Source organism: Nymphaea colorata, chromosome 6, assembly GCF_008831285.2.
Source record: "Nymphaea colorata isolate Beijing-Zhang1983 chromosome 6, ASM883128v2, whole genome shotgun sequence".
Lineage (NCBI taxonomy): Eukaryota > Viridiplantae > Streptophyta > Magnoliopsida > Nymphaeales > Nymphaeaceae > Nymphaea > Nymphaea colorata.
The window spans coordinates 2,253,848-2,267,665 of NC_045143.1; the positions used below are offsets into that span (position 1 = coordinate 2,253,848).

The window sequence follows — 13,818 nt, forward strand, 5'->3', positions numbered from 1 at the left end:
GTGAATACTCCGGCAGATCAGTGCAGAAATTCCTCATCCTGGATACTTATATCATAATGAATCTGTTTTTAACAACCAGGGATTGCATGTACGGTATGCCTAAACTTTTGCCTTGGATCGGGGCAAGACGCATGTAAATTCAACTGAGATTAGTGCTGATCCTTTCAAACAAATGACTGTAATTCCTTGAAAAATAGATCTCATAAACCTTAAGCTAAGTTTGATAGCCCCATATCTAGGATACTCCAGCAAATGCAAGGATATCAATAAAACAAAATATCTGAAACTCGAGGGAAAGAAACATGGCCTAAGATTCTGCTAATTAGAAGCAGAAGAGGGAATTAATCATGGGTTTTGGAGCTTGACAAATCTTTGAAAGCTAATTAATACGCCCATATTTCAATATAAACACAAAGGAACGAGGGTTTCATTTCCATTCACAAATATATAGACTTAGAAATCTCAGCGGCCTTCTTCCAAACAACTATCAGGTCTTACCTGACAAATTAAGCTACAAAATCTTTTGGCTTTTTAATTAGTTGAAGCATATATATAATCATATAATCAATACAATAGGATAGATCCGATAAAGATGAAAATCCATATAAATGCATGCATAGACAAGAAAAAGCAGAAAAAAGAGGAAGTTATGTGATAGCGTGCAGTTGCAAATTTTTTGGTTCTTATTCTATACAAACCGGCCAGCTAGTCAAGGAAATAAGATCTACCTCAAAAAGAAAGAATTTAAAGCCTAGACAGGTTCTTAACGCAGTCAGCTTGGACCTATATCTGGCTACATTTAGAATCATACTAGCTGTTTTCATTTGCATGACAAATCGTTCAATTACCAACCGAGGTCTTACACATTGTAACCTTATTCAAGGATTCAAAAAAAAAAAAGAAAAAACAACTTGGATTCACTATGCGTGTGAAAATGGCTGTTGGCGAAAGACCATTATTACTGACGTCTAGACAGTGATATCGATGAAGATTGACTTTCACAGACGTTCGGAAGACATCAGTGAACATTGGTCTTCACCTACATGCCATTAAACATTCGTTTTCACCAATGGTCGTTGAGCGGACGTCGGTAAAAATAATGTTTTCACCAACACGTACTATCCCTCGCATCGGTGTAAATGTTTTCTGAGAAAATATTATCGAAGTTCAGAGTATGGTTGGTATAAGTTGTCCTATAATTGACGCCTTATTTCTGGACGTTCATGCGCTTTCAGACTTGTGGAAGTCAATTGGAAAGAAGGGTACACGATATTCAAAGTCAATTAGTCGAAGGCTTGGTAAACATACCGTACATGGTTATCTAATGCATGCATCCAAAAGATCAAAGGATTTTTCCATGGTTCAAGTGGAAATTAAAGATAAAGCCTACTTTGACTAACATAGTCCATCTATAAATATAATTACAATGACCCAAGTATAGATTGACGTGATGTTTGTTTTGATTTATTCCATGGGAAAACCGGACCCCAATTAAAGAGTTTATAGAACACTCTGCTAGTGGTTAGGTCTCCTGACTTCATTATTGTACGTTTGGGCTTTATGAGAGATCTGAAAATGTACTATCCTTTTGCAAGGCCCTATAGATACGCGGTTCCTCAACATATTTCTTTAGGCAAGAATTCCTTTCTTTAGCGTATATACAAATATTTCTTTCTTAAAACTTGAAGCATGCATCCAATCGAAACTACTGAGATGAACATGAGAGCGAAATTTCTGACTACACGCTCGAAAGATGGTTGGTCGTATGTGTGGACTTGGATGTTGGGCCAGGAAGATTTTGGAAGAAGTTTCCACCACGTGGTCGTCGCCGGGGTCCACAGAATTTGGCGAACGGAACGCGCCTGGAACGGGAGCGAGGAAGTTTCCGGCAGGTGATCTTGAATTTCCCGGAAGTTATCAGGGACAACGGGGGTCGGGATCTTCTAAGGCAGTGGACGGAAAAGGCGGCCGGCGGAGAGGGCCCCTGGTTTCTCACCTGATGGAAAAGATGTCTTTGTCATCCATCAGCTATCTTTAAAATAATTCTCACCTTTTGTGAAGTTGTTTGGTTGATGGCTCATATAAAAGTTGATTTTTCTTTTCTTTTCTTCGAAAAAGAGCACGTTGCTGCGATTATTTAACTCAATAGTTTATCCAACACCACCGAAGACGTAGCTGAAGGGCGATGACAGTGACTCAGGCAAACACGCATGGTCGAGATTGCAACGAAGGTTATAATACTTCCATGGATGAAGTCTCCCTTTAATTTCCGCGTGAAACAGACGCTTGTTAAATAAATGAAATTTAAACTTAAGAATGTGTTTGTTATACCACCAAGATTTGAACCTGTTTTTATAAAAAGTTCAAACACGGTTACCAACTAATTTTGTTAATATATGCCTTGAAATGGAATGATTAGCTCTTATTCATGTAACGTGTTCCGGAAAAGAAAAGAAAATTAGACTTTGTTCACCAGGTTACCCATAGAACTGTTTAAAACAATAAATATTTTTATGAGAAAATGTGTGTGTAAGAGAATTCAAGTTTGCTGGATGGATGAAAATTTAAAAACCATCGTGAAAGTATAATAAAATGTTGTTAAAGCACAAAAAATCATTGATGCAGTATAAATTGTCACTAATTCTCCACAGTTCTGAGCTCATTCATGAAGGCCGTTTGATCCATTGTGATTGATGATTTAACGGAAAAAAAAAGTATGAACTAATTATATTAAATGATCAAAACATCCACCATCTTTTTCTCATTGTTTTCCTCTCAACCATCCGATATATTAGACGCCCTCATGCGTTAGCGGTTAGAAGAAAAAAAAGATCTACACAAAGAATGAGCAAGTTTGGTGGGTTGGGTGGAGACAGGTGTGAGCAATTGTCACACATAAAGTCACAAAAAATATTTATTTTTATATTGATACCTTAGGGCAACTTTTCTCATTCACCTGTTGATGCCCCAACTAAAAAATTTAAAATTTATTATTAGTGTCTCCTAGCCAAAAATTTTTAACTTTGTCCCTGATACGACCTTCAATGATGCTACGAAAAATGTTAATGAAAATTTTTTCCTGACGTTAAGGCAACATTAGGGAAGTTCGTCATGTTCCGGCTGAACATCAAAGAAGATTGTGGCAATTTACTTAGTACATACAATGAAACGGCAGTAATTGGGAAAGAGAGATGGACCTTTACTGACATTACTAGCATATTGTCAGTGCATGCAGACGCATCTACAAGATTTAAAAAGCTATACATCAATGAAGGATAACCTCTTTACCACATTTTGAGAGGTCAGGAAAGAAAAAGAATTATATTGTTGAGCTTCTCTTTCACTGACGTCTTCCGTGGTTTATCAGTGGAACTGAAACCTTTTACGGACATTTCTCAGTTCTCGTCAACATATGCCGACTGACGCTGATGTCTTGCTTTTTGCGTCGATCAATGGTGAATTTTCACTGATGTTTTCCTTCTTAGCACGAACCTTTATTGACCCTTTTTTTTTAGGATCAGTAAAAAGTTCTTTTTTTTTTTTTTAAAGTGACGTTAGCACTTCCACAAATATTTAAGTCTTCCTTTTGAACCAAGTATACGCGTTTCCATCAATTATGCATCATTCTAATTCGTCGCCATAACCGACAAGTTTTTAGATTTCATGGATGTGTATATATACTCAAGTCAAGCCGGCCCTAACAATCGAAGTTAGATCAATCACGGGTCAGGTTCTCGCCACTGAGTCCGAAGAACCTACTGTATATCTATGATGCAATAGGAAATATAATGCTTGATTTGGGTCTCTTAAAACCTTCCAAGCACATAATGTTCTTCTTACTAAATGTCGCATAATTAAGTGTATGACTAGAGTCGATGAGGTATATATATACACACACGAAGCAGTAGCATAGCATATACGTATGGGCAGTTGCTTACACCAGCTCTAGAACATTTCTTTACTTTCAAATGGTGTCTTAAACTGTTAGCTTGTTTTTGTATACTTAGAAATAGTGTCCCTCAGGCCTTGGTTTTCTAGAGATCTCTAAGGCTTCTCTTTCGACTTCCATTATACCTAGCATCAAGCATACTCCAAGAATGATCTAATATGTGACGCTTTATTTTATCTATTCATAAATAGTTTATATATTTTCTTGGCATGCACTACCCCATTATTAATCACATGTATAGCAACTGCAACTGCATATGTATGTCGAACAAAGTTTGGAATGGCGACGCATATGAAGTTTAATAATGCCCCTTGGTTAGCACATGGCACTCTTTGTTCTTTTCTGCATTTTTAAGAGCAAGTTGGACGCCACAGTTGCATTATGGGGTTTGAAGAATTAAAGGCCTTGGCTCAGCTACTTTGTCCTTGGCCAATATTCTATTACATATGGTCAAATATCTGCATCATATGTTGAACTTGGCCGCCGTGTACAGTACTTGGCAATTTTTCACGTTTTCCATTCCAATAGTTTAAGATGTAACAACTTTTGCATTTACCTATTGAAATATTAAATCTTTTCAACCCACCTGATGATTTGAACTTGTAAATCTCAAACTTAATTTGTATATTGGAGCTTTTGATTACCATTTATTCAGCTTGATCTTATATCTCCAAGATCTGAAATCCATGAATTATTTCTCTCTCTCTCTCTCTCTCTCTATATATATATATATATATATATATATATATATATATATATATATATATATATACATATATATATATATATATATATATATATATATATATATATATATATATAGAGAGAGAGAGAGAGAGAGAGAGAGAAATAACAACGCACTTCTTTGGTAGTGGTTTACTTGTCCATCATCAGATCATCATGTTGCAGTAACCCCAAGCAGATTGTGCATTCATAATATTTATATATGAAACAAGTAGAAGCCATGATCGGCGTCGGTTCACATTCAGATTAGGAATTCACCACGAACTGGTAATTCTTTTAAGAAAGACTGGTGATTGGCGACTTTGCAGTCACAAGAAGAGATGTTGGGCGTCAATTCACATTCAGATTAAGGATTAACAACGGACAGATTATTCTATCAAGAAAGAGTGGTGATTGGCGAAGCGTTGATCTGTTCTAGCTATCCATATAGTTAGACAGGTAGAATCCCTGACGTCCGGCGTATGGTGCACCCTGAGAGACGAAAGGAATCTGGGCTGCACTAACGACGCCTACATCACAACCATGCTGTGGTGTGATGTAGTAAATGACGTAAGGGCATTCGTGGTTGTGCGTACCCTCATACGTGGTGATCACGAATCTTGGGTCTTCTCTGTCTCTTTCAACCCTCTTCTTCACGCTGCAGCCTCCATGGGAGCACCGGTAGTAATTCCTGCAGAGTTAGCCAAGTTTGGTTAGACGTGTCTCGCCAAACGTCTGTTAACTATTTTCATATAATCAAACATGACAAATTTTCCAGATATTCCAAACAATATTTCGATAGAGGTAGCAATTTGATGTATGAATTCACTTTCTCGTTGCTGAATTAGAAAGATCAATACTTTTTCTGTAATGAGATCTTGTTTGATACTGTATCGTAAACAATAATTCCACGAAGTTTTCTATATATGTCAGTCCCACGCAGGTAGGTGTGTGAAACCCTTGGTGGACTTAGTGCAAAAGACATGAATAATAGGGAAGAAAACAGTGGAGCTGATCTCGTCTCAATTATTTGCCAAATATTTTTCTTTTTTCAGACTTCTTTGGATAACGATCAGGAGAAAACCAATAATCTATTATTACTAAACAACTGGCCGGAGCACTTTGTTTTGGTCTTGCACCAAACGGCACATGCCTTTGGCATCGATCCTGTAGATATGTACTATATATAGATAGGGCGCCCTGCAAGGGGAAGGAGAAAAACATCTGACAAGTAATATATATAGGTGAGAAACTGATGCCTGTTTTAAGAATTTCAATTATGTTTTAGCAAGATCTATCTCAGGTACTTCCCTTTAATGCTAAATCGCAACTGAATCTTCGATCTTCTACATAAACCTCAGTCTTTTAGAACCTGGTAAAGGAACTTTTGGCATTTTCAACATTGGTAAATGCCAGTTGCATCTTCCTCAGGACTTACCACAGGGACCCCAACCCCCGCTCATTGAATGGCATTGAGGAATAATGAGGAAATTTTGAAACTGAAATATTAATTCATGACAAAATAAATACATTCCAAGATCTGCCTTTGTAAGTTTCTCCTTGCTTGAAGTCTAAAAAAATAAAGAATATTAGCATAATTAGCCAGTTTCGCAGGATCTTTTCTTTTGGTTACATTGTCTTCCCTCCCCATTGCTGAATTGACAAAGCAAAAACATATAGGTCCAAGGTCATGTAGTATTGGAGCTTAAACTGTCTGAACTTGCAAAAAAGAATCAATTTGGACGAAAATGGTGGGGCCTGAAACATATCTTCGTAGTTGGTTTTTGCGTCCGTAAAAGCTGCTTTTTTGTGTATGGTTCATGCATGTGACGTAATGGCTATAAACACTGTCTGCTAGTGGTATAAAAATACTGAAGTAATAATATATATCTCCTCTGGAAATAACTTCGAAGGTCAATTTCTACACAGGTCATTGTTTGTATTGCAATATTGGAGCTTAGCCTATCACAGCCAAAAACTTCACTTATCTTGGATATTCACAAGCAAGGGCCAAACCGGATATGTACATTTTTCTGAATATTCTCTTAGCTGTAGCAACCACTGTATCATGTATAAGATCTTTTAAGCTTTTAGTTAGAGATTAATGGGCAAGTGAAATTTTGTGAAAGCTTGATGGCTGTATACCTGAATCAAATATACTTTTGACAAACAAAAAAAAAAAGGAAAAAGCGTGTTCATGTGTGATCATAAACCTAGATAAGATTTGCATCTCAAAAATTTCCTTTCACAAACTTACACTCCTTTGTATGTATGTCCTAAAGAAAGAGAAACAGATCATTATGAGCATGATGAAGATGAGGATTGAGGAGACTGCAAAATTATTACCTAGGGTTTTGGTTGTGCTTGACCATCTTCTTGCCATACTTCCGCCATCTGTATCCGTCGTCCAAGATTTCAACATCCGACATCATCCTAAATGCGACCTTCACGCCAAGTTCATCTGATTTTCTTTTCCTCGAGCCACGCTCACCTGTCCGTTTCCTGAAAAACAAAGAAATTGGTCATTAGCTACTACACGAAGGTCGCTTCGTACTGAAGATGCCAGGGCAATGACAGATCAATTTGTACGGTGCTTCAAAGAAGAGGTAGATGATGCTTTTTAAATAACTAGAGACGACGGAGACAATTGACTGAAAAGGAGTGAAGATTGGGACGTGGGCATCGAAGAACTGGGACTAATCTGCAGATTCTAAGTGTCAGGTGACTAACCAAGGCTTCAAGAATGGAAGTGGAAGAAAGTGCGTGCATATATTGAATCATCTCTATCAGTTAGCTAGTCTTTAAATTTGGTGGTCATTTGGCATTCCAGTGCCAGAGCCACCAACATCTGAGATGTTTAAAATTAAATTCCTCTAACTCACTTACATTGCTGGAGAATCGCCGATCTCTTTTGGCTGGACTGAATCCGAGGTCGGAAAGTGTAGATTCTCGTCCATTTCCAGGCCTTCAAACAATTCAGCGTCGATTGATGACTCGCTGAAGTCACGGATGTCAGGTAGACAGAAAAAGGAGTCGTTGTCTGCAGCCGGAAAATTTTCCAGTGAGTATCCCGGCAGATCTGTGCAGAAGTTCATCATCCTGGATGCTCAACAGTGATCCCGAATCCCGATCGAAAGAAATGGCCGGGTTCCTTTTCGGCTTTCCTCAGAGTGAACACTGAACACCAAGGAGGGACGCGCTCGGTTTATATAGGAGCCGAAGCTGGTTCTAGGAAACCAACATACATATTTACGATATTGCCACTCTTTTTTGTCGGCTTCTCCCTAATATTGTAGAAGAAAGCCGTTCTACTCCACCCGTCAAACAGCCATGGTTTGCAGGGATCTGAGCAACGCGCTCAACAAAATTCAAATGAGATTAATAATCTCCCGGCAAAATAACTCTAATTTCTTGTATAATAGATTTCAGAAACATTAAGAGGGTAGTTGACAAATGAATGTTTGGGACAGATTCATTTAACAACATGTTAGGGTTCATTCTTTTTTTTAGACAAATTCATGCAACAAATCGTTAGTGTTTCTTTTATCAAACGCCTTCTAAACATATGTTTGATATTCTGATATTTTGTTTCTAAAGCTGAACTGAATTTGTTGTTGTATAAAAGCTATTGAGGAAGATTCAAGGGAAACAAACATGGCCTATGGTTATGCTGAACAGCTTCGTGGATTAGGAGCTTGGTAAATCTTGGCGACCTAATTACTACATCTACATTTCAGTATAAATACGAAGGAAAGAGGATCAGAATATATGCATGAACTTCCGGCATTTGAGGTCAAAATGCATGTTAACTCGGGATCGGCTTCACTCCCATTTAGATTTTAACTAAACTAGGCTAATGAGATCAATGGCTTTTAAGTTGAAGGAGGTCAAGAGTTGAATAGTAGTGTGGGTTCCGGTTTAATTTGGTAGTGCTTGATTCAACATTTACTTGTCAGAAAATATAATATCAGCAAAAAAAAACTGAGAAAAAACAATATGACAAAAAAAAATTAGTACAGGGGGCGTCATGTGAGGTCTCTCAAGAATAAGGGCACGAACATGAGAGGAAAATTCCGGCTTACAAGGGCCAAACGATGGTTGGTCGCAGTGTAAATGTAAACCTGAGTCTCAAAAAATATTGGAAAAACTTTCACCATGTGGTTGGGGGCCACAGGTTTTGGGGCTGCGAACCCACCTGGAATGAGATAAGAAAGTTCTCCGAAAAATAATTCAGGTGAACAAAGCTGCCTGAAGAAGAGTCGAAGCGCGCTTTCAGGGACAAAGGGGATGGCGACATTCAATATAGTAGGCGTAGAAGGCGGCTGCCTGAAGAAGGGCCGAAGCGCGTCTTCAGGAACAAAGAGGATTGGTGATATTCAAATATAATATACATAAAAGGCGGCCGGCCGAGAGGGCGCGTGGTTTCTCGGTGGAGGAAAAAAGTGTCCTCGGCATCGATCAGTTATCCACTGTTCACGGTATTTTTAAAATAATTGTCGTCTGTTATAAAGTTGTTTGGTTCTTAAATGATAAACAAAAGTTGCATATTTTTTAAAAAATAGTGCACGTGATTGCGATTATTTCGCTCATAGTTTTATCCAACAGTATGCAACTGGTACCTCGGGAGTCGGGAGTCTAAAATATTCACTCATGCGGCAAACGCAGTAGAGACGGCAACCAAGTTAAAATTACTTCCAGGAATTCCCAAAATATCTGTTTACGGGTAAGCGTGAACAACTAGTTGTGAGTCGACTAGTTTAAATAATTAAGTTGAGTTTGAACTCAACAAGTAACTGTCGATTTGAGCTTGAACCTTAATCGAGTTTGTCAAGCCTTAATGAAGTTGATATATTCACACAAGTTTACGAGTTTGTCGAGCCTTAATTGAGTCGAGCTTGAGCTCAACACATAATGATGAATATCAATTCTATTCAAACGAGTTTGTCGAGCTCGAACTCAACACGTAACGATGAATATCAGTTCTATTCAAACGAGTTTGTCGAGCTTTAATCGACTTGAGCTCAAACTCCATACATAACTGCCGAGTTGAGCTCGAGGTTTTATTAGTCGAGCCGAGCTCGAGCTGACTGAACTCGCGCTCGTGTTCACTCCTAAAAAAGGGTGACCAAATGAAATTGAAGCTTAATTAAACATGTTTTTTTGTTACACCACCAAATCTGAACATCTTCAAATCCAAAAGATTTACCAACAAATTTTATTATTACTCTAATATATGTCATCTAAGCTAAATGCACTGAATGTTGCCTTTATTTATGAATCTTTCTCTTTCTCTCTCCACCTTTAAAAAACCAAAGTTACTGAAATGGACCCACATCTGTTTGAAACAGGAAATTATTTAATGTGAAACTTCGGGTACGTATATATTATAACTTCGATGCGTTTGTGAGCAATTTTTTTATTCTTACATCTGACTCTTTTTGTAACCATTTGGCTGCTTGGTTGGGTGGTTTTAAGATAGCACACAAGGGCATACAGATCTTGCCACGCATCATCGAGTTTAAAATATACAACAATCATTCATTAGTGGGTGGATACAAATCAGACAAATAGGAAAAATGTTCAACATCAAATTATTTCAATAGTATTCCGAGTACGAGGCAATTGCTATGCAGCCACCTCCTACATTCTTCAATTTCAGTTCCTGAAATTTTACAGACAAAGGTACATATTTTCAGCTGAACCATCCATCTTAGAACATAGGTAAAGTCAAAATGAGTTTATATATATATATATATATATATATATATATATATATATATATATATATATATATATATAGAGAGAGAGAGAGAGAGAGAGAGAGAAATATTTGGCCCTAACCGTAAGCTTAATACACTTAATACTTATGTCAGCACATGTCCCTCCTCCGTTTCTGCATTTTAAAAAACTAAGTTGGACGCTACAGTCCCAATCACCCGTTGAACTGAGCCGCCAGGTATCGATGCATGACGTTGGCATGCAATTTTGCACGTTTTCAGTCCCGCCGGTTGTTTTGAACTTGTCAATCCCAAACTTTGTGCGCACGAGCCAAGCCAAACTCGATCTAAGGTTAGCTCGAGCTCCATTAAAGAGGGTCGAGCTCTCCTGTGGGGGGTTTGGGGAGGGGCAGAAAATGAACCCCGTTATATGTGTTATTGGTGCATGAATTTTTGTGCATTAATATGGTTAATGACTAAAATATAGTTAGTACACACTTAAAAAAAACTTTTTGTAAAGACAAAAATGAAAATGAAAAGTAAAAAGGTTATGAAAGACATTTCTTTTTAACAAATTGCCAAAATGTTATTCATTCCTTTATTGTGTATCATGCTAAGGGCACACACAACTTTATCTTGGTGGAGAAGGGTAAATCTGCGAAGGAACCCAGCTGAACTCAATCTTGGCTAGCTTGAGCTCCATAAAGCATGCTCGAGCTCGACTTGACAATATAGCGTCCAGGCTTAACTTGTTTCTCTTTAGCATGTTTCATTTTGTTTAGCTTATTCAACTTGATTAGTTGCTACTCCTTTAACTATTCTCTCCATATATTTCAACATTCATTATGTAGTTCAATCGAGTCGAGTTCTTACAACTAGAACTCGACTTATTTAACATTTTAAGACGTGGGTGAACCTATGTATTACTCTTTGTAAGTCGAGAATTACATTTTTCATCTTCCCTTGCGATTCTCATGATATCTAGCGTTAAGCATGCTAACTCCAAGAATGAACTAATATGTGACTGTTTATCTTATCTATTCATAGGTCATATACTTTCTTGGTACTACCCCTTTCTCAATCACATATACCCTGACAAAGCGTGGAAAGATGACCTGACGCATATGAAGTTCAATAATGGCAGCCCCATGGTTGGCACATGCCACTCTTTGATCTTTTCTGCATTTTCAGAGACAAGTTGGACGCAACAGTTCCATTATAAGGTTTGAAGAATTAAAGGTCTTGGCTCAGCTAATTTGGCCTTGAGCAATATTATTTGCCAAGTTAGCCGCCTTCCACGGTACTTGGCAATTTTGGTCGTTTTCAAATTCCAATAGTTTATGATGTAACAACTTTTGCAATTAACTATTGAAATCTTAATTTTTTTCAACCCACCTGACGATTTGAACTTGTAAATCCCAAACTTCATATATGGGAGTGAGTGTTTGGTTGCTTCTTATTCTCTAAGTTTGATCTTAAATCTGGATTCCATCGATTATTTGAACCTCTCTCTCTCTCTCTCTCGCTCTCTCTCTCTCCCCTCAAGAATCAAATACTTTGTATGGGTTCAGAGGGCTTCCAAGATATTAAGAAAATATATGTTCCGGCACCCGATCGGTATGAATTTGATGGTCAACTTAATAAACCATGCTTAGCCTGCCAACAAAGACTTCGGGCCAGCCCATGCCCACTTTCGCCACCCCACGCCACGCACCTGTCTGGTACATAGCCGGTATTAAGCCATCTGTCAATGTCAATTAGAATTGAATGCACACATCATTTGTAGTTCAAAAGAACAGTGCACTCAAACGTGACATCAAACACGGGGTTGGAGCATTGAACCCCCTTCTTGTAGTCGCCTTGCAACAGGATTGCACTACGCCTCTTAGGTCCATTCATGCCTCTCCATCAGCGGTACGTAAGCCCATCGATACAAGAATTTCAAAACGATAGATATAAAGCTTTCATGAGCTATTGTTACAGCAAACCCAAGATGGAAACAAGTTCGTCACTTCGATATACGACATAAGGTCACACTGAATTAAAAAAGCACAGACGCTGCATGTTCTGCGCGTTCTTCGCATCCATTTTCATGGAACGGAGCATTTCGTTGGAAAACGAACAATAGACACCTCTATGCTTCACTTATCCATCATCAGATCATGTAGCAGCAACCCGAAGTAGACTTTGCCTTCATAATATCTATATATGACACAAGAAGAAGTGACGGTCGGCGTCGATTCACATTCAGACTAGGAATTAACAACGGACCAATTATTCCATTAACAAAAAGTGGTGATCGGCGATGCGTGGCTCTGTTCTAGCTCTCTATATAGTTAGACAGGTAGAATCCCTGCCGGCCGGCGTATGGTGCACCGTGAGAGACGAAAGGAATCTGGGCAGCACTAACGACGCCTACATCACAATCATGTTGTGGTGTGATGTAGTAAATGACGTAAGGGCACTCGTGGTTGTGCGTACCGTCATACGTGGTGATCACGAATCTTGGATCTTCCCTGTCCCTTTCAACCCTCTTCTTCACGCTGCAGCCTCCATGGGAGCACCGGTAGTAATTCCTGCAGAGTTAGCTACGCTTGGTTAGACGAGGCTCGGCAAACTTCTGTAAACTATTTTCATATAATCAAACATGAACGATTTTCCAGAGTATGCCAAAGAATATTTCCGTAGAGATCGCAGTTTGATGTATGAAAGCAATTTCTCGTTACTTAATTAGGAAGATCAATATTTTTCTGTAACGAGATCTTCTTCTTGTATACAAAATCATAATGAAGTCTACTATACATGCCACCCTTACCCATCTAGGTGTGCGAAGCCCTTTGTGGGCTTAGTGCAAAAGACTTCAATATTAGGGAAGAAAGAAAACAATGGAGCTCAACTTGGTTGTAATTTTAATTTATTGCCAAATATTTTTCTTTTTTTGAGACTTATTTAGTGAGTGTTTGGCTTCACTTGAATTTTAGTTATAAAAATAAAATTCCAAAAACAGAATTCCACTTTAAATTGGAATTGAAATGAACAGTTCTAGTTTCCCCATGTGTTTGACATTAGGAATTCTAATCCCAGAATTGAAAATGATGTGTTTGGTAAAACAAGAATTAAAATCCTAAAATTGATGAGTTAAAACCTTCATGATGTGTGCCCTAATGAGAGATGAAAAACTTCTAAAATTATAAAATCATAATTCCATCCCTTAAAGTAGAATCATACTTCTAGAATTTTGATTCAAAAATGAATTTATAATCCAGAATCAAAATTCTTTGCTTGAAAACACAATTCCACTTTCATAAAAAATGAGAATTGTAATTCTAGAATTCTACAATTCCACCCTAGTCAAACACCCCCTTGGGTAGTGATCAAGAGAAAACCAATAATCTTTTATCACTAACCATGAGAGGAGAACTTTGTTTT

At 38.0% G+C, this 13,818-nt stretch overlaps 1 protein-coding gene across 1 annotated transcript; it reads right to left on the minus strand.

Annotated features, from left to right (window-relative positions):
- Nucleotides 1-4,944: 4,944 nt before the first annotated feature.
- LOC116256661 (probable WRKY transcription factor 50) lies at nucleotides 4,945-7,831 on the minus strand. Its single transcript, XM_031633064.2, has 3 exons — nucleotides 7,559-7,831; nucleotides 7,019-7,174; nucleotides 4,945-5,363 (listed from the first exon to the last, which is right to left on the minus strand). The coding sequence occupies exons 1-3, from the start codon at nucleotides 7,768-7,770 to the stop codon at nucleotides 5,108-5,110; spliced, it is 624 nt and encodes a 207-aa protein (XP_031488924.1). The 5' UTR covers nucleotides 7,771-7,831; the 3' UTR covers nucleotides 4,945-5,107.
- Nucleotides 7,832-13,818: the final 5,987 nt, after the last annotated feature.